Source organism: Somniosus microcephalus, chromosome 7, assembly GCF_052327205.1.
Source record: "Somniosus microcephalus isolate GS21.2 chromosome 7, FLI_Smic_1.0, whole genome shotgun sequence".
NCBI classification, from domain to species: Eukaryota; Metazoa; Chordata; class Chondrichthyes; order Squaliformes; family Somniosidae; genus Somniosus; species Somniosus microcephalus.
The window spans coordinates 111,614,427-111,636,645 of record NC_140993.1 but is presented as its reverse complement, the minus strand read 5'-3'; the positions used below and the strand labels follow the sequence as shown (position 1 = coordinate 111,636,645).

The 22,219-nt window shown below is 43.7% G+C and overlaps 1 protein-coding gene across 1 annotated transcript in view; it reads left to right on the top strand.

Annotated features, from left to right (window-relative positions):
* Nucleotides 1-21,675, top strand: part of hhla1 (HHLA1 neighbor of OC90) — a 60,937-nt gene extending 39,262 nt beyond the window's left edge. The window contains exons 9-13 of the mRNA XM_085992114.1: nucleotides 11,966-12,052; nucleotides 12,798-12,857; nucleotides 13,495-13,645; nucleotides 19,506-19,588; nucleotides 20,111-21,675. Of these exons, the coding sequence (XP_085848240.1) occupies nucleotides 11,966-12,052; nucleotides 12,798-12,857; nucleotides 13,495-13,645; nucleotides 19,506-19,588; nucleotides 20,111-20,163 (434 nt within the window). The 3' untranslated portion in view covers nucleotides 20,164-21,675. The remainder of the gene's footprint in view (nucleotides 1-11,965; nucleotides 12,053-12,797; nucleotides 12,858-13,494; nucleotides 13,646-19,505; nucleotides 19,589-20,110) is intronic.
* Nucleotides 21,676-22,219: the final 544 nt, after the last annotated feature.

Below are 22,219 nucleotides of genomic sequence, written 5' to 3'. Positions count from 1 at the left end.
GAGGTATTTTCCTGCATAGGCCCAAGTGAAGGTCTGAAATCTGTTTAAAAAGGGTCAGTCTTATTAGCATCTGTAAATGGTCTAGGTATAGGCACTCTTGCCTCTGTTAGAAGGTCATGGGTTTAAACCCCATTCCAGAGATTTGAACATATAATCCAGGCTGACACTTCAATTCAGTACTGAATGAGTGTTGCACTGTTGGAGTTGCCGGCTTTCAGATGAGACATTAAACCAAGGCCCCAACTGCCCTCTCATGTGGGTATGAAAAATCCTACGAAACTATCCAAAGAAGAACAGGAGAGTTCACACTGTGATCTGGCCAATAATTATACCTCAACCAACATCACTAAAACAGTTTATCTGGTCATGTACCTCATTGCTGTTTGTGAGACCTTGCTGTGTGAAAACTGACTGCCCCGTTTCCCTACATTACAACAGTGACTACACTTCAAAAGTAGTTCATTGGCTGTAAAGCACTTCGTGTGTCCTGGCATCCTGAAAGATGGTATATAAATGCAAGTCCTTTCCTTCCCTTTACCTTGCACAACTATATACCTATGACAGCCAGTACCCACTTTACCTATTCATTCCCCCCAAAGCTGTCCACTGCTGCAAGCAAGACAATGTCTATTTAATTTTCATACACCAGCACAATGGATTCAATGAACTCTGCACTTTATCTTACCTGTAGCTTGCCATTATTGTTTGTCATTATTGATAATGGCAGGACTAAGTAAACTTCCAGCCTGTATAATTGTCATAGTAGAGGTCTTTACAGTAGAGGACACTAAAAATATCCCAACACTGGACAAACAGGGGGCAATGGGGGGGGCAATGGGGGGGGAGGAGCTAAAGACAATTAAAATCACTAAAGAGACGGTACTCAGTAAAATAATGGAACTTAAGGCGGATAAATCCCCCGGACCTGATGGCCTACATCCTAGGGTCTTGAGAGAAGTGGCGGTAGGGATTATGGATGCATTGGTGATTATTTTCAAGAACTCCCTGGACTCAGGAAAGGTCCCGGCAGATTGGAAAACTGCTAATGTAACACCCTTATTTAAGAAGGGAAGTAGACAAAAAGCTGGAAACTATAGACCAGTTAGCCTAACATCTGTGGTTGGCAAAATGTTGGAGTGCATTATTAAGGAAACAGTAACAGAGCATTTGGATAAACATAAAATTTAATAGGACAGAGTCAGCATGGTTTTATGAAGGGGAAGTCATGTTTGACAAATTGGCTCGAATTCTTTGAGGATGTAATATACAGGGTGGATAAAGGGGAACCAGTGGATGTAGTGTATTTGGACTTCCAAAAGGCATTTGACAAGGTTCCACACAAAAGATTACTGATCAAGATAAGAAATCACGGGATTGGGGGTAATATACTGGCATGGGTGGAAGATTGGCTATCTAACAGAAAACAAAGAGTTGAGATAAGTGGTTTATTCTCGGGCTGGCAATCAGTAACTAGTGGTGTTCCGCAGGGGTCAGTGCTGGGACCCCAACTCTTTACAATCTATATTAACGATTTGGAGGAAGAGACCGAGTGTAACATATCCAAGTTTGCCGACGATAAAACGATGGGAGGGAAAGCAATGAGTGAGGAGAACATAAAAAACCTGCAAAAGGACATAGACAGGCTAAGTGAGTGGGCAGAGATTTGGCAGATGCAATATAATGTTGGAAAGTGTGAGGTTATGCACTTTGGCAGAAAAAATCAAAGAGCAAGTTATTATCTAAATGGAGAGAAACTGCAAAGTGCTACAGTACAAACTGATCTGGGGGTCCTGGTGCATGAAACACAAAAAGTTAGTATGCAGGTGCAGCAGGTGATCAGGAAGGCCAATGGAATCTTGGCTTTTATTGCAAGGGGGATGTTATGTTCATTAATAAATAGACATTCTTATTATGAACACAGCTAGCTTTTGCTAGACCTTTTATTGAGCACATGTGGACTAGGTACTGTATCTGTAGAGGCTTCCACCTTGACTGCTGCCTTGTGGATAGCCTAGTGCCTCATGGGTAATGTAGTCTTAATATATATACAGCTGGGTAGTGTAGTCTTATATACAGCTCTACACAGCTCTACAGCTCCACCTAGTGTCCACTATAGAATGACATGTTATTGATCATTACATCCCCCTTTCTTTGAGGTTTAACAAAATCAGTATCAATCAACTTTCAAGAAAACAATAAAGATAATATCAGTAACACTTTTGTTAGTGCTCTATAAACATAAACATTTTCAAAACAGTCAACACATTTTCAAAGCTTTCCATTGTACTCAAAGATTAAGGCCTAGAAATTCAGTGCCCTTAGCGCCGATTTTGCGGCGCTAGAGGGCCTAGCGCTGCAATTGGCGCCGGCGCCGAAATTGCCTGGGGCCCTTCCGCCACGGTAGACCGGTAGCGCTGCGCCGGCACCGATGACGTCATCGGTGTGCGCAGCGTCCCGGTTGCCATGCCGACGGGCCCCAGCGCCGAAATTCAGTTGCGGCCGCCTCGGCCGTGGCAGCCGCAACTAAGACTCTGGCAACAGAGTCTTACATGACTTTGCGCCGGCGCATTAAAGGCCCCGCGGCGGCCGGCCGCTTTCCCGCCGGCCGCCTGGCCGCAGCTCCCTCCCCGGACTTCACCCCCCCCCCCCCGGAACAGAAGCAAGCCCGGCACTTGTCCGAGGTGCCGGGCTCATTTTTAAAAAGATTTTCGCGGGCCGCAGCCGGGTGCAGGCAGCTCCTCCTTAAGGGAAGGAGGAGGCCTGCACTTCCCGAACCTGCCGCACCGCAGCGGGCGCCGCAGCGCCGGAATAGCGCCGATATTCAGCGCGTAGCACCAGTTTTCAGGCGCAAACAGCTCTCAGCAGCGCCGGCAGCCGTTTGGGCGCAGAACTATTGAATTTTGGGCCCGACCAGCGCGACTTAGCTCCGGCACTAACTTCCGGCGCTAAAGCCCTGGCTGCGCCAAAACTCAATTTCTAGGCCTAAGTCTATAAGGCTCTTACTTCACATGTGGATCTTCTCCGCACGGGTAAGTCTGATGTGTCTTCATGAGATTGTTCTGGTGGTGAATGACAAGATGCAGTTGTGGCATTGTCATCAATCTGGTCTTGAATAGTCTCTTGTGTTTTTAGGAGGGAACGGCGGTTCCTCCTGAGAATCTGTCCTTCCTCAGTTCTAACAGTGTATGACCTTGGTCCTACTTCCTCAAGAACTGTAGCTTTCCTGTTCCATGCATCTGGATCCTCAATCCTGACAACATCATCCCTTGTCAATGGTTTTAGAGTTTTGGATGACTTGTCATAGTATGATTTCTGTTTCAGCTTTAACAGTTGAAGTCTCTGTCTCAGTTCCTCACTTTGCTGTTCTTTTGCACAGCAGGGTAGCGTGGTGCGCAACTTGCGCCCCATTAGTAGTTCAGCAGGTGAAGAACCACAGTCTAAAGGTGAGGCTCGGTAGCTCAGCAGGGCGAGATAAGGATCAGACTTGCTTTCTGTCACTTTCTGCAGTAGCTGCTTGAGAACTTGAACACCTTTCTCTGCCTTACCATTTGACTGAGCATACAAAGGACTGGATGTGATGTGCTGAAAGTCATAATGTGCGACAAACTGTTGCCACTCCTTACAGTTGAAGCACGGACCATTGTCGCTAACGGCAATCCTGGGAATTCCATGTCTGGCGAAGATGGATTTCACATGCATTATGACACTGCTTGCTGTGGTGCTTGAGAGCAGCGCCATCTCAGGATAGTTAGAATAGTAGTCAATCACTATTAGATAGTCTTTACCATTTAAATGAAAAAGGTCCATACCAACCTTTTGCCATGCTGCTGTTGGTATGTCAGCTACTATAATTGGTTCCTTTGCTTGTTTGTTTTGGTGTTTCTGACATGTCTCACATTTGCCTATCATGTTCTCAATGTCCTTATTTATGTCAGGCCAATAAACAGTGTCTCTTGCTCTCCTTTTGCATTATTCAATTCCGAGGTGTCCCTCATGAATCCTTTTGAGCATGTCTTGACGTAGAGCCTGTGGAATGACTATTCTGTTCTGTTTTAGTAATAGTCCACTTGCAACACTCAATTCTGACCTTATGTGAAAATATTTTGGACAGGAACCTTTTGGCCAACCATGACGAATGTTCTCTATTACTGTTTGTAATACTGTATCTTTTACTGTTTCTTCTGCTATTTGCTTTGATTTTGTGTCTGACACAGGCAGCGCAGCAGTGACCATACTCACATGAACATCCACGTCTTCTTCAGTAGAGCTCACATGACTCATTGTGGGTGCTCGGGATAGTGCATCTGCTAACACTATGTATTTGCCTGGTGTGTAGATCAGTTCAAAGTCATATCTTTGCAGCTTCATCATGAGTCGTTGAATCCTTGGAGACATCTCATTCAGGTTTTTTTTTATGATGGCAACCAGAGGGCTGTGGTCTGTCTCAACTGTGAAGGTGGGAAGTCCATATATGTAGCCATGAAACTTTTCTAGTCCAACTACCATTCCTTTTCAATCTGGGCGTATCGACACTCAGTATCAGTCATAGACCTGGAGGCAGACCTCTTCACCCTCTGCTTGTAGCAAGACCGCACCTAGGCCATCTTTTGATGCATCCGTTGACACTTTGATTCTTTTTGTTGGGTCAAAGAAGGTGAGTACAGGTGTGGTTGTCAGCACTGTTTTGAGGTTTATCCACTCTTGTTCATGTCTTTCTGTCCATGCGAACTCATTTGTTTTATGCAGCAGGTCTCGCAGACAGGCTGTCTTGGCTGACAAGTTAGGAATGAACTTTCCAATGAAGTTTATCATCCCCATGATGCGTAGCACTACTTTTTTGTCAGTGGGTCGGGCCATTTTGAGTATGGCGTTTACTTTTTCCATATCTGGCTCTATTCCTTTACCAGATAGATTAGCTCCTAGGAAAGTGACTTCCTGGACGCCAAACTGACACTTGGCTTTGTTGAGCTTCAGTCAATTCCGGCGTATGCTCTGTAGCACTTTAGTCAGTCTCTCATTGTGTTCTTTCAGTGTGGAGCCCCAGATGATGATGTCATCAACATAGACCCGAACTCCTTCCAGACCTTCAATTATGTGTTCCATCGCTCTATGAAAGATTTCAGATGCAGATATTATCCCGAAAGGCATTCTGAGGAAACAATACCTGCCAAATGGTGTGTTGAAGGTACAGTATTTGGTGCTCTCTTCATCCAGTTTTAGTTGCCAACATCCTTGTGAGGCATCGAGCTTTGTAAAGTATCTGGCACCTAACATTTCACTGGTGATTTCTTCTCGCTTGGGAATCTGGTAGTGTTCACGTTTTATGTTTGCATTTAAGTCCTTTGGATCCATGCATATTTTTAGATCATTGTTCTTTTTCTTTACACATACCATGGAGTTAACCCAGTCTGTTGGCTCTTCGACTTTCCTGATGACTCCTAGTGTGGTCATTCTGTCCAGTTCATTCTTGAGCCGGTCACGCAGGGGTGCTGGAACTCTTCGTGGAGCATGTACCACTGGCTGAGCATCCTGCTTTAGCTGGATCTTGTAAGTGAATGGTAGAACTCCAAATCCTTTGAACACATCCTGGAAATTATTCACTACAGAATCCATCAAGTCATCTGGTCTGCTTATGGCACAGTTTATACGGAAGACTCTTTTGACCAGTTCTAAGTCCTCACAAGCTTTGTCACCCAGTAGTGAATCAAGTCTTTCAGCCACAACAGAAAACATGAGATGATGCACTTTGTCTTTGACTGTCACTTTAAGTCTGCATACACCTAAGCTATCTATTTTCTGTCCATTATACTCCTTCAGTAGTACTGACTTTTTCTGTATTTTGGGCTTTTCTTTCATATTGTTAATGTCACTCATACTGATTAAGTTTGCTTTTGCCCCAGTGTCTAGTTTCAAGGTAACTAATGCTCCATTTACCTGCAGTGGGATCATCCATTTGTCCTCTTTTACTGCATTAACTTTATGTTCAGCATTATCCATTTCTGAGGGCTGCACATTTTCTGTATCCTTTTTGATATTGTCACATGACACCATTCCTACAAAAAATGTCTCACTTAAATCAGTGTCCTCAATTACATTAACTCGTTGCCCTTTCTTAGTTTGTACTTTTGAAAAGCATTGTTTGGCAAAGTGATTCTTTCCATTACACTTTGTGCACATTTTTCCAAACGCTGGGCATTGTCTTAACTGATGTTTGTAACCACAACGTTTACAATTAAAAATTTCATCCTCCGATTGCTTTTCATTTCTGTTCTGCCCATGTTTCTTCCCCTTATAGGACACAGCACCGACAGCAGCATTATCACTCATTACAATCGCATCATTATTGATTTCACTGAAAGTCTTCGCATGCTTTCGAGCTAGCTCGCTGGCTTGGCATATTTTCACCGCATTTTCCAAATTTAGTTCGGTTTCTCTCAACAGACGTTCCCTGACTTTTTTATCATGAATACCAAACACAATCTGGTCACGATTCATGGATGCTTTGAGCTCAGAGAAATTACATGTCTGTGCTTTCAGTTTCAGATCAGTTATAAAGCTATCAAAAGTTTCATTTTGTTGCTGTGTCCGAGAACGGAAGATGCATCTTTCATAGGTCTCATTCTTTTTGGGAGAACAATGTGCATCAAATTTCTGTAGCACATCGTCTAATTTGTCTCTGTTCTCCGCTGGATTAAATACAAATGTATTAAATACCTCTATCGCCTGTGGGCCTGCAACCGTAAGCAGCAACGCTATCTTCCTTGCGTCTGGCTTCGTACCGAATCCGATGGCTGCAATGCAGGGTTCGAATTGCTGTTTAAAAGTCTGCCAATTGTAGTCGATTTTTTCTGTGAGTTTCAAACGCTCTGGTGGCTTCAAATTCTCCATGTCGCTTTTCACAATTTTCAGCAGATCTTCACCACCCTGGTATCATGTTATGTTCATTAATAAATAGATATTCTTATTATGAACACAGCTAGCTTTTGCTAGACCTTTTATTGAGCACATGTGGACTAGGTACTGTATCTGTAGAGGCTTCCATCTTGACTGCTGCCTTGTGGGTAGCCTAGTGCCTCATGGGTAATGTAGTCTTAATATATATACAGCTGGGTAGTGTAGTCTTATATACAGCTCTACACAGCTCTATGGCTCCACCTAGTGTCCACTATAGAATGACATGTTATTGATCATTACAGGGGATGGAGTATAAAAACAGGTAAATCTTGCTGCCGTTATACAGGGTATTGGTGCGGCCACAGCTGGAATACTGCGTGCAGTTTTGGTTTCCATATTTAAGAAAAGATATACTTGCTCTCGAGGCGGTTCAGAGAAGGTTCACTCGGTTGATTCCGGAGATGAGGGGGTTGATGTATGAGGAAAGGTTGAGTAGTTTGGGCCTCTACTCATTGGAGTTCAGAAGAATGATAGGCGATCTTATCGAAACATTTAAGATTGTGAGGGGGCTTGATCAGGTGGATGCGGGGAGGATGTTTCCACTGATGGGTGAGACTAGAACTAGGGGGCATAATCTAAGAATAAGGGGCTGCGCTTTCAAAACTGAGATGAGGAGAAACTTCTTCACTCAGAGGGTAATATATCTATGGAATTTGCTACCCCAGAGAGCTGTGGAAGCTGCGACATTAAATAAATTTAAAATGGAGATAGACAGTTTCCTAGCAGATAAGGGAATTAGGGGTTACGGGGAGAGGGCAGGGAAGTGGACGTGAGTCTAAATTCGGATCAGCCATGATCCTATTGAATGGCGGAGCAGGCCCGAGGGGCCGTATGGCCTACTCCTGCTCCTACTTCTTATGTTCTTATGTTTGAAATAAAGAATAGATTTGCCTTTCTAATCTAGGCTTTATTAACTTACAAATCCTGTCGCACATCTTTCAACACCCAGTCCCAACTAAAGGCTAGAAAAGAACTGAATTTAAGATGGCCACCACAAATCACATGACATCAACTACCAATGAGATTACAGCATATATCCCAAGGCAGGAAACAAACAACCAATCACAATACTTCTTACTAAACATAAAGAATAATCACCACATTCACCCCTCCTTTTAAAATATACTCCAACCTAATAACCTTTACAATTTATAATTAATTATTTACAACTAAAACTATGCACAGACAAAATAAAACTATTCAACATGACACAATACTAAGTGAGCAACAACAAATAGTAACATTGCACCTAAGTATTAAGTATCTCTCAACTAAAACAATATAATATAATATTTCAACAATTTTAAAACATTACTATCAATTTAAAAGTCCATTTTCAATCGGTCGACTGGATATCTTGTTCGTGTCGACCTTCTTAACCTTGGTGAAATTCCTTGCCCTCCCACACCAGGAGACACAGAAGTATCTTCTGCAGGAAGGCTATCCATATCCCAATTTTCAACGGTTTCCGGATTAGAAATCCCATCAGGAGGTAAACTGGGATGGTCATGAACATCCATCGAGGGCTGACTAATAGAAGTATAATTATCTGCAGTCGGATTGGAAATATTCGTAGTATCTGTAACAGCATCCACATTATCTGAATCATGACTATTGTTAATATCCTCAGAAGAGGGCTGGCCACCACAAGGAGCCAAGTCTTTAATTGAAACAATACTTTCTTTCCCATCTTGGAATCGAATATGAGCATATTGGGAATTTGCCTCCAACAGCTCCACCTCCTCCACTAAAGGATCATATTTTGACAATCTAACATGGCGTTGAAGCAGCACAGGTCCCTGCATAGTAAGCCATGAAGGTACCGAATATCCTGTAGTAGATCTCCGTGGATAGTTAAAGAGCCTTTCACGGGGGGTCACATTAGTAGCCGTTGAAAGCAATGATCTAATGGAATGCAGGGCATCAGGCAGTACCATTTCCCACTGTGTATTCTTAAGGTTCCGGGATGTCAAAGCCAACATAACTGCCTTCCAGATCACCCCATTGTATCGTTCGCACTGTCCATTACCCTGGGGATTATACGGGGTAGTTCTGCTAGTAGAAATTCCCCGACTCTGAAGGTATTCCTTCAACTGGGAAGACATAAAAGAACTTCCCTGATCCGAATGGATATACGCAGGCATCCCAAAGATGACAAAATGTTGAGTCAGACATTTGATAACTGTAGCAGCTGATACATCTGCGCAAGGAAAGGCAAAAGGGAACCTTGAAAACTCATCCACAACAGTAAATATATATCGGTTTTGAGTAGTTGAAGGAAGAGGCCCCTTAAAATCGACGCTCAAACGTTCAAAAGGAGAAGTAGCCTTTATAAGATGAGCTCGTTGAGGCTTAAAGAAATTCGGTTTACACCGAGCACAGATAGAACATGATGAAGTCATCCACTTGATGTCTTCAACTGAAAAGGGCAAATTCTTACTGCGTACGAAGTGTATCATCCTTGTAACCCCAGGATGGCATAAGGCATTGTGAAGATTAATAAGCGTATCTCCGTGAATCACAGAACAATAAGCCCTCGACAGCGCATCAGCAGCAACATTATCCTTCCCCGGACGATAAACTATATCAAAATGGTAACATGCCAACTCAATCCTCCACCTCATTATTTTAGCATTCTTAATGTTTTCAAAATGTTTGACATCAAACATAAAGGACACAGGCTTTTAATCAGTTACCAACGTAAAATGTCGCCCGATAAATAATGTCTCCATTTACGCAGTGCTTCTACTATTGCATACACCTCTTTCTCTATTGAAGTATGCCTTTTTTCACTATTGTTCAAGGTACGTGAGAAAAAGGCCACAGGTCTTCCATTTTGGTTCAGAGTAGCCCCAATTGCAAAATCAGAAGCGTCCGTCTCAATCACAAAAGGAACCTGCTCATCAATAGAATGCACAACTGCTCCAAGGATATCCTTTTTAAAATTATCAAAACATGTCCTGGCCTCCCATGATAGAGGATATGTCGTAACCTGAATAAGAGGCCGGATCTTCTGTGAATAATTTGCAATCCAATTAGAATAGTAAGAAAACAGTCCAACAACTCGTTGCAAAGCCTTAGAATTAGTAGGACAAGGTAAATCAATCAATGGTCGCAGACGTTCTGGGTCTGGTTTAATCTTGTTTCCCGAGATAATGTACCCCAGTAGATTTACCTCAGTGGTCGAAAAGGTACACTTCTCTTTATTGAAAGTTAAACCAACTTTTTCCGCAGCTTGAAGGAATCTTTCTAAATTAGAATCATGCTCCACCCTTGATTTGCCACACACCGTGATGTCATCTAAGTATGAAAAGGTGTCAGAGAGAGAGTTATCACTTATAAAAGCATCCATTGCCCGTTGAAAACAAGCAACACCATTAGTAACACCAAATGGTATTCGGCAAAACTGATACAGCTTTCCACCAGCCTCAAAGGCTGTATATGGTTGATCCCTCTTAACAATAGGAATCTGATGATAAGCACTCTTTAAATTAATAGTGCTAAAAACCTTATACATAGATACATAGAAGATAGGAGCAGGAGTAGGCCATTCGGCCCTTCGTGCCTGCTCCGCCATTCGATGAGATCATGGCTGATCCTTTAATTCAGTATCCCGTCCCCGCCTTCTCTCCGTAACCCTTAACCCCTTTTGCCCGTAGAAATATATCTAATTCCCTCTTAAATATATTTAATGAGCTGGCGTACACTGCCCTCTGTGGCAATGAGTTCCACAGGTTCACCACTCTCTGAGTGAAGAAATTCCCCCTCATCTCTGTCCTAAATGGTTTAGCCCTTATCCTTAAATTATGTCCTCTAGTTCTGTTCTCACCCGCCAAGGGAAACATTCCTTCTGCATCCAGTCTGTCTAGACCTGTCAGAATTTTATACACTTCTATGAGGTCCCCTCTCAATCTTCTAAACTCCAGTGTGTACATCCCTAAACTACATAGTCTCTCCTCATAGGTCATTCCCGCCATTCCTGGTATCAGCCTGGTGAATCGCCGCTGCACCCCCTCCATGGCAAGAACATCCTTCCTCAGATGAGGCGACCAAAACTGTACACAGTACTCGAGGTGTGGTCTCACCAGTGCCCTGTACAGCTGCAGCAAGGTATCCCTGTTCCTGTATTCTAACCCTTTTGCTATGAAGGCCAGCATACCGTTTGCCTTCTTGACCGCCTGTTGCACCTGCATGCTCGCCTTCAGTGACTGGTGTACAAGAACACCCAGGTCTCTCTGTACTTCCCCCTCTCCCAATCTATTGCCATTTAAATAATAATTTGCCCTCCCGTTCCTGCACCCAAGGTGGATAACTTCGCACTTGTCCACATTATAGTGCATCTGCCATTTATCCGCCCAATCGCCCAGTCTGTCCAAATCGCTCTGGAGCTTCCTGGTCTCTTCCTCTGAGCCCACCCCCCCTCCTAGTTTAGTGTCGTCTGCAAATTTGGAAATGCTGCATCCGACTCCCTGATCCAGGTCATTAATGTAAATTGTGAACAGCTGGGGGCCCAGGACAGATCCCTGTGGTACCCCACTTGTTACTGCCTGCCATTCAGAAAATGAGCCGTTTATTCCAACTCTCTGTTTTCTATCTGACAGCCAGTTCCCTATCCACGCCAAAACTTTCCCCTTTAGCATTGAATCATTCTGGTTGAAGATATCGCTCCATTCTAACATAAAGTTAATAAATTGAAATAAAGAATAGATTTGCCTTTCTAATCTAGGCTTTATTAACTTAAAAATCCTGTAGCACATCTTTCAACACCCAGTCCCAACTAAAGGCTAGAAAGAACTGAATTTAAGATGGCCACCACAAATCACATGACATCAACTACCAATGAGATTACAGCATATATCCCAAGGCAGGAAACAAACAACCAATCACAATACTTCTTACTAAACATAAAGAATAATCACCACAATGTTCTTATCATCTTTTTGAGCACACAGGCCCAAAAATGAAGGGAGAATTAAGTTATTTTAAAAACAGGATTGCTATTACATTTCAGCATCAACAGCCATTTCGACGTTGATCACATCAGCTACAGAAGACCTCAGAAGGATGACAACCACGTTACAGACACAGCTATCCACAGGTACATGTGGTTTTAATATTCCATTGCCTTGATGCGGATTTGAAATGATTAAACTAACACTATCTTTAGATAAAAGGAGTACTTCCTGACCGTGGAGCAGGGCAGTGGATTAAGTATGATCTCTGAATGAAATTCCAAACCTGAATTGGGTTGACCCAATTTTATCCAGGAAAATCCAAATCTTAGGCCAGGAAGTTCCTCAGAGCTGCTCCTGCTCCACTGGCGTTCCTTCACCAGAATTGTGCGAGAAGCCCAGTTTTCACGCATAAATGGGGTTGCAACCATACTTTCGGGAAAGATTTATCAGCCTATCTTTTTCATTTCTGAGAATCTGTCTGGAACTTCTGAAGAGAGTTAGTTAAGCAAGACAACTTCCATAGTTAGTGTGAAAAGGAAAGAAAACAAACCATTATGCATAAAAATTAAACACAAGACAAAGGATTGAACTAATAGTTGAAGTAATCTAAAGAAGGGTTCCTCGTTCATTATCCTGGGCACACAAGGAATTTTACCGAGATATCGGAGCAAATGAAAAGACTCTCAAGGATGTATAAAGCTATGGCTGATCTGAGACAGTAATTTGAAACACAAGACTAAAAATATCAAGAGGAAAAATAGTAAAAGAAGCTCAAAATTAATGTTTATGTTTCATTACAGCGTTTCCTTTATAATCTTACAAACCTAAGTAAATTCTGTAAAAGATGGCTTTTGAAATGTTCAATAAAATGTGTGCAATTCTTTCCAGCATCCCCTAAATATGTGCTTCAATCTGCTCCAAGCATTACAATTGGGCCTTTGCAATCACGTAAGTTGTGTTAATAATGTATAGATTTTGTCACGGTCAGGTTAAAATAAAGTTCAGGTGGCTGATGTTCAAGAGATCAAAGGGATAATTTGATCTGAAACCAATTTTGGTTTTCATAGGAACGAACAGCACAGAAGGAGGCCATTCGGGTTAGGGTTAGGGTTAAGGTTAGGGTTAGGGTGCCAGACCCACCCCAAGTGTCCCCGGCTGTGACCTCTTGCCACTCGTGTTCCCTCCCAGCTGCCGGCCAGACTGTCCATTTGGCCAGCTGCCGGGCGGGAAACAGATCTAAAAAAGTTAATGAGGTCCTGCTGTTAAGTTCAGCCTTGCCGAGTTCTTTGTCCATTTTCGAACTACTCCACACCCTCCCAGCCTCCCCGTAAATAGCGGGGCCATTGTTTCTATAATATTCTTGGTGCAATGCCACTTATATGTGTATGTAGGAAAATGTATATGAAAATCATCATGGTAACACTGGGAAAATCACATTCTTTTATGGTGCGGAAGTGGTAATCCACAGGAAAAGCATGTCCTGGATTTTTTAATGCCGCTGATTGGACGCCTTACAGTCTATTTAGGGAATGAAAGTCAAGTTGCACTAACCTTATTACATGTGAGGATTTAATATTCACGGCAGGCTGTGGTGGTATTGCTAAGCCCAAACAAAAAGAGAAGCCAACAGCGAGTACTCAAAACATAAATCGGTGTGTTCTGGAAGTTTGCCAATTCTTTCAACGATGCCTTTGCAAAATTGTAAGAAGGAGTCAATCAAAGAGATCTGCTGTAAGGTAAGTGAAATAGTATTTTATTCTGCTTTTTAATTCTGACACAAAACTGAGACATTAACTTATGAAACTAGCACTAGATTTTAAACAACACATTTCATAAAATATCCAAATATAAGGCTGAAAATCTACTTTGTTGTTGACGAGATCGGGGCATAATACAGGTGCTTTCCGCTGGGATTGTATCCTGTGTGGGACAGAGCTGATGTACCAGATGATCTTTTCCTGTCCGTTGTTTTCTTAAGTTTGCATATTTTCATTTTGGTGACATTCCTAGGCAGGTTAGGAAGGGCCATTTATTCCGCCTGATCCTTCACTGCGCGCATGCTCAAATGAGATGGATAACAAAAGGTGCTGGAATTTCTGCCATAACTATAAATTGTTTTCATCAGTATAATGTAGGAGCAAATAATAAAGGAACAGCCTTGTTGCTAAACAGTGGAAGCAGCATGCTATAGACAGAGCTAAACGATCCCACAACCAATGAATCAGATCAAAGCTCTGCAGTCCTGCCACATCCACTGGTGAATGGTGGTGAACAACTAAACAACTAACGGAAGGGGGAGGCTCCATGAATATCCCCATCCTCAAGGATGGAGGAGCCCAACACGTGAGTGCAAAAGACAAGGCTGAAGAGTTTGCAACCATCTTCAGCCAGAAGTGCCAAGTGGATGATCCATCTCGGCCTCCTTCTGAGGTCCCCACCATCACAGATGCCAGTCTTCAGCCAATTCGATTCACTCCACATGATAGCAAGAAACTACTGAGCGCATTGGATACAGCAAAGGTTATTGGCCCCGACAATATCCTGGCTGTAGCGCTGAAGACTTGTGCTCGAGAAGCTGCCGCGCCTCTAGCCAAGCTGTTCCAGCACAGCTACAACAATGGCATCTACCTGCCAAAGTGGAAAATTGCCCAAAATTGACATCAAGGCAGCATTGGGCCAAATGTGGCATCAAGGAGCCCTAGTAAAACTGGTCAATGGGAATCAGGGGGAAAACTCTTCACTGGCTGGAGTCACACCTAACACAAAGGAAGATGGTTCTGGTTTTTGGAGGTCAATCATCACAGCCCCAGGACATCGCTGCAGGAGTTCCTCAAGGCAGTGTCCTAGGCCCAATCATCTTCAGCTGCTTCATCAATTACCTTCCCTCCATCACAAGAAAAAAAGTGGGGATGTTCACTGATGACTGCACAGTGTTCAGTGCCATTCGCAACTCCTCAGATAATGAAGCAGTCCATGCCCACATGCAACAAGACCTGGACAACATTCAGGTTTGTGTTGATAAGTGGCAAGTAATATTTGCGCCATGCAAGTGCCAGGCCATAACCATCTCCAACAGGAGAGAGTCTAACCATTGCCCCTTGACATTCAACAGCATTACCATCACCGAATCCCCCACCATCAACATCCTGGGGGTCACCATTGACTGGAAACTTAGCTGGACCAGCCACATAAATACTGTGGCTACAAGAGCAGGTCAGAGGCTAGGTATTCTGCGGCGAGTGTCTCACCTCCTGACTCCTCAAAACCTTTCCACCATCTACAAGGCAGCACAGTGGCATAGTGGTTAGCACTGTTGCCTCACAGCGCCAGGGACCCGGGTTCGAATCCGGCCTCGGGCGACTGTCTGTGTGGAGTTTGCACATTCTCCCCGTGTTTGCGTGGGTTTACTCCGGGTGCTCCGGTTTCCTCCCACAGTCCAAAGATGTGCAGGTTAGGTTGATTGGCTATGATAAATTGACCCTTAGTGTTAGGGGGATTAAATACGTGGGGTTACGGGGATAGGGTGGGATATCTGTTGGTGTAGGGGTTACGGGGATCGGGTGGGATATGTGTCGGTGCAGGCTCGATGGGCCGAAATGGCCTCTATCTGCACTGTGGGGTTTCTGTGATTCTGTGATTCTGTGAAGTCAGGAGTGTGATGGAATACTCTCCACTTGCCTGGATGAGTGCTGCTCCAACAACACTTAAGAAGCTCGACACCAAGCAGGACAAAGCAGCCCGCTTGATTGGCACCCCATCCACCACCTTAATGGTGTAATAGCAGAGCACTTGGAAAACAGTGACAGGATCGGACAAAGTCAACATGGATTTACAAAAGGTAAATCCTGCTTGACTAATCTACTGGAAGTTTTTGAGGATGTAACTGGTAAAATAGATAAGGGAGAACCAGTGGATGTGGTGTATTTGGACTTTCAGAAGGCTTTCGATAAGGTCCCGCATAAGAGATTAGCGCGTAAAGTTAAGGCACATGGGATTGGGGGCAAGGTGCTGACTTGGATAGAGAACTGGTTAGCAGACAGGAAGCAAAGAGTTGGAATAAACAGGTCTTTTTCTGAGTGGCAGGCAGTGACTAGTGGGGTACCGCAGGTATCAGTCCTAGGACCCCAGCTATTCACAATATATATTAATGATCTCCAAGTTTGCAGATGACACAAAGCTGGGTGGGCGTGTGTGCTGTGAGGGGCATGCAGAGAAACTCCAGTATGATTTGGACAGGTTGGGTGATTGGGCAGATGCATGGCAGATACAGTATAATATGGATAAATGCGAGGTTATCCACTTTGGCGGCAAAAACAGGAAGGCAGATTATTATCTCAACGGCAATAGATTGGGAGAAGGGGAAGTGCAATGAGACCTGGGTGTCCTTGTGCACCAGTCGCTGAAGTTAAGCATGCAGGTGCAGCAGGCAGTTAAGAAGGCAAATGGTATGTTGGCCTTTGTAGCGAGAGGGTTCGAGTACAGGAACAAGGATGCCTTGCTGCAGTTGTACAGGGTCTTGGTGAGACCACATCTTGAGTATTGTGTGCAGTTTTGGTCGCCTTATCTGAGGAAGGATGTTCTTGCCATGGATGGAGTGCAGCGAAGATTCACCAGACTGATACCTGGGATGGCAGGAATGACATATGAGAGATTGGGTTGATTGGGCTTATACTTGCTGGAGTTTAGAAGAATGAGAGGGGATCTCATTGAAACTTATAAAATTCTAACAGGACTAGACAGACTAAACGCAGGAAGGATGTTCCCGATGGCCGGGGAGTCCAGAACCAGGGGTCATAGTCTAAGGATAAGGGGTAAGCCATTTAGGAGGAGGAATTTCTTCACCCAGAGAGTGGTGAACCTGTGGAATTCTCTACCACAGAAGGCAGTTGAGGCCAATTCATTAAATATATTCAGGAAGGAGTTAGATATATTTCTTAAGGCTAAAGGGATCAAAGGATATGGGGAGAAGGCAGGGACAGGGTACTGACTTTGAATGATCAGCCATGATCTCATTGAATGGAGGAGCAGGCTCAAGGGGCTGAATGGCCTACTCCTGCTCCTATCTTCTATGTTTAAACATTCACTCCCTCCGCCACCAGTGCAACATGGCTGCAGTGTGTATCATCTACAAAGTACACTGCAGCAATTTGCCAAGGCTTTTTCGGCAGCACCTCCCAAACCTGCAACCTCTACCACCTGGAAGGACAAAGGCAGCAGGCGCATGGGAACACCATCACCTCCAAATTTCCCTCCAAGTCACACACCTGTCCTGACTTGGAAATATATCACCGTTCCTTCATTGTCATTGGGTCAATATGCTGGAACTCCCTCCCTAACAGCACTATGGGAGTGCCTTCACCAAACATACTGCAGCAGTTCAAGAAGCCAGTTCACCATCACCTTCTCAGGTGAATTGGGATGGCAATAAATGCTGGGCTTGCCAGCAACACCACACCCCGTGAATGAATAAATTAAAAATAAAAAATCTCCACCCACTGTAAGTGGTCCATTGAAGAGGCTCACTGCCTGGACAACTTTTATCCATACCTCAGGTTTGACTGTACACTTTAGGGGGGCTCTTTTGTTTTGGGAAGATACTGAGCTGCAATTTAAGATGCCATAATGAAGGGCTCTCTTGTCACCAGCATGTTTCTGGCTCCCACCCTCAGAAAGGAATATTATAGAGCAACATGGATTTCACTCTGGGGATTCCCCTGTTTCACTCTTGAGAAGGAGACGGATTGAGTAAGGAGCTCACCTTCAATTCGCTAAAGAAGCCCTGAATGAGTATCACCACTTTGTGTACAATGATCTGAAACCCAAATCGAGAAAAAAAAAAGCTCTGACAGTGGCACAGCTCTAAAATGTAATACCACTTGCTCCTTCCAAGCTGCAAGTGGGGGACTTCGGCAACATCACTGTCGATTCAGCATATGACAGGTTTCCTGGCTGACCTCCCACCTTGCACCTTCCGCAAACTTGAGCTCATCCAAAACTCTGCTTCATAACTCGCACCAAGTCCCGTTCACCCATCAGCCCTGTGCTTGCTGTCCTACATTGGCTCCTGGTCCGTCCATGCCTCGATTTTAAAATTCTCATTCTTGTTTTAACATCCCTCCATGGTCTTGTCACTCCCTGTCTCTGTTACCTCTTCCATCTCTATGACTCTCTGAGATCTCTGCGCTCTTCCAATTCTGGCCTCTTGCGCATCCCCGATTTTCATTTCTCCTCCACTAGCAGCCGTGCCTTCAGCTGCCTAGGCTCTAAGCTCTGGTATTCCCTCCCTAAACCTTTCTGCCTCTCTACCTCTCTCTCCGCCTTTAAGACACTACTTAAAACCTACCTCTTTGACCAAGCTTTTGGTCACCTGTCCTAATATCTCCTTATGTGGCTCAGTGTCCAATTTTGTTTGGGACGTTTTACTATGTTAAAGGCACTATATAAATGAAACTTGTTGTGCAAGAGGAGGCTCTGGAAGGGCCCATTGAAAATCTTTTCTTAAAAGTCTGCTCCCAATGTACTAGTGGACCCCTTGTACCAGGTTTTGAAACCTTTGTAGGGCCGTCAGTGGAAATCCCACCAACTCTCAGATGGCATAAGTTGCCCTGAATCCTTATATGGGTGAAATTTCCTGGGGTAAACAGAACTCCCTTTAATATAGGAAAATCTGCCTACATCCCCTTACCAGAGTTCCTTTTTCTCCAGTGTCTTCCAGAATCACCCTGGCTTATATCTTAATAATTGAGATCTAAATGGGGCGCTAACTTTAGTGCCCGGTGCTAATTAGTGCCGGCAACCACAAAATTGAGTTTTAGTGCCCCAGGAGGGAAGTGGAGCGCTAAATCAAGCACTCCACTTCCTTCTTAAGGTGCTAACGTCGGAGAGCGGGGTGGAGACTTCAGCAGCGCTACACACTGGGCCGCGCAGCGCTGCCCCGTTCAAAGGCTCCTTCCCTCCTTTAAAGGGAAGGGCCATCGCTGCAGGCTCTGCAATAGAAAAATTACCTACCTGGACCACCAAGGCAGCCGCGATCCCGCGTGATCAGCCCGGCACTCAAGCAGTGTGCCGGCTTGATCGATTGCGGGCAGGAACCCGTGAAAAATACTAGAACAGGAAAGGGAAGGTTTTTTTCCACTTACCTCGGCCACCTTGCTTTTACTCATCGCCCCCGAAGTGGCTGGCCATCCGATGCACGCCACCTGCGGCTGTCGGTGTTTTCGCCCGGCGCTGCTGCAGGGGGTGAAAGTCAATTTCAGGTCCGGGGCAATGCGCATGGCGATGACGTCATGATCTCTGGGCGAAGGAGATCGGGATGCACGCTGTAGCGTCGCTGCAAAACTCCAGCCGGAGATGACGGGAGTTGATGTCAGCGCCGCGCCTGGTCACAAAGCCATTTGCGCCCAGTTAGCGCCCCCCAACGGGAGGCGCAAAGGCACCCAATTTCACCCCCTAAATGTTTAATTGGATTTGTACGTTTATTTGTAATGATTGGCTTTTTGCCATTTATCTTTGTTACTGTTCCATGTTTAACAGGTTAAAAATGTGTGCAACTGTTGCTGAATGCAAACTTAACAATAATTTGAACTGAATATTCAGGTATTGCACTGATTACTACTCCTGGTACCTGGCACAAAAAGCTGACATCTGCCAGATCACAAAGCGTTTTTCTCAGTTGAAATGTAAGTATAATGGTGTTCGATGCATGGCTGAAAAGATGGTGTTTGAGAGGTTTTTAAAAGTGGATAGAGAAATGAAGAGGGGGAGTGGGTTTTGGGAGAGAATTGAGGTAGCTGAAGGCTCTTCCACCAATGATGGGCTGAAGGATGGAGGGTGCACAAAAGTCCTGAATCAGAGAACTGAAGAGTGCAGTAGGGGGATATCAGGCTAGAGGGAGTTGTGGAAATAGGGTGGGCTAGGCCATGGAGGGATCTGAAGATGAGGATAGAGATTTTAAATTCAGTGCATTGGGTGAGAGAGAGGCAGTGTAGGTCAATTAGGATGGTGGTGATAAGCAAGCAGGACTTAGTGCAAACAGGATATGTGATCCTTAGCTTGGCTCTGTGCTCAGAGTGCTTAATCATGGAATCACCACTATCAAGTTATCATTGTTGAAGTTTTTTGCTGTACTTTTTGAAGAAATCTTCTGTTTGAATGTAAATTGAAAGTTCTTAGGCCTCTAATATCTCTCTTGTTTACTGCAGCTTTAAGGAAGCAATGTCTGTCAAGGATCTGCAAATCAAACCGATCATCATAGATTGAAAAAGAGGGAAGAAGTTCTCACCGAACTATCAGTCCTACTGGGATATTCTGGAAGAATCTTTTATATAGCTATTAGCAATTTGTAGCATAGTGATAACAGGACAAGGAGAATTTAGAAGTAGGAGGTGTAGTTATTCCAAACTATTGTGATCAATTAATTGTAACTAAAATGTTCCAATATTAATACATCAAATATTAATCACTATTATAATGTTTAAGAAAAAGTTTGGACTCAAGAACATTAGACATTGAGCCAAGACAAAAAAGACTCTTAAACAGCACTTACTAGTGTTGTTCCATTATCTCTTCAGTAGAAAGCACCATTCATTCTGTCCCATCTGAACTGTCTCCTTGGAAATACCCATCATGATTTATCCGATTTTTAGAGGACTGCCTTACCAATTAAAGGCAGCAATTGATTTGCAAGGTTTTGGTTTATCACATGATCTGGGGGTAAAGTACTTGGTTCATGCAGAACAAATGGCCTTATCCATTTAAACATGATCGGTATGTTTATGAGCCTTGCATCCAATGGTTCATCAGTAAGAACAGCTTACTAGAATTTGGAATGGCTAATGTAAGTGTTTTTTTAATAACAATTGCCCTGAATAATAATTTTTAAAAGAAACAAAAGAATAATGGGCCATAATTTGCTGTCAAAATAATTGTGAGGCTAATGGTGCTCTCCATTATTTATGCGCAAATGGTTCAGCAACTTCAGGCAAGGGGCAGATGCATGGTTAAACTCTAATATTCAATAGTTTCTGTCCGAGTTACGCCGCTTCCTGTTAGCTTTGTGAAAACAACGTCTCGCTGGCTGGCTCCCCATTGAAATGCATTGAACAACGTAAAGTCGCTGTATCTGTGCAATAGATATGAACTAAACTTGCAACCAAAAGTTAAATCTTGTCAATTTCAGTCTATGTACCCTTTTAATAATGTGATATGTGTGAATTATTGCCAGTCAACCTCTCTGGCACTGAAAATTAACTATTACAAGTGTGGAGTCTCATTCCTTCTGATTTTAATTGTTTTTGGAGATTTAAAAAATTTAAATTTAAAACTACAACATTTCTTAAACTTTTCCTTTCTGTCTCTTTTTTCTTTCTCTTAATCCAATCTTTCTTTCCCTCCCTTCATTTCTCTTTATGGACTGATTTGACATTGAATTCACCCACTGTAATTTACACTCTCCTCTCAGTCATAATAAGAACATAAGAACATAAGAAGTAGGAGCAGGTGTAGGCCATACGGCCCCTCGGGCCTGCTCCGCCATTCAATAGGATCATGGCTGATCCGAACCTAGACTCACGTCCACTTCCCTGCCCGCTCCCCGTAACCCCTAATTCCCTTATCAGCTAGGAAACTGTTTATCTCCGTTTTAAATTTATTTAATGTCGCAGCTTCTACAGCTCTCTGAGGTAGTAAATTCCATAGATTTACTACCCTCTGAGTGAAGAAGTTTCTCCTCATCTCAGTTTTGAAAGCGCAGCCCCTTATTCTAAGATTATGCCCCCTAGTTCTAGTCTCACCCATCAGTGGAAACATCCTCACCGCATCCACCCGATCAAGCCCCCTCATAATCTTATATGTTTCGATAAGATCGCCTCTCATTCTTCTGAATTCCAATGAGTAGAGGCCCAACCTACTCAACCTTTCCTCATAAGTCAACCCCCTCATCTCTGGAATCAACCGAGTGGACCTTCTCTGAACTGTCTCGAGAGCAAGTATATCTTTTCTTAAATATGGAAACCAAAACTGTACGCAATATTCCAGGTGTGGCCTCACCAGTACCCTGTATTACTGAGGCAAGACTTCCCTGCTTTTATACTCCATCCCCTTTGTAATAAAAGCCAAGATTCCATTGGCCTTCCTGATCACCTGCTGTACCTGCATACTAACCTTCTGTGTTTCATGCACCAGGACCCCCACATCCCTTTGTACTGAAGCACTTTGCAGTTTCTCTCCATTTAGATAATAACTTGCTCTTTGATTTTTTCTGCCAAAGTGCATAACCTCACACTTTCCAACATTATATTGCATCTGCCAAA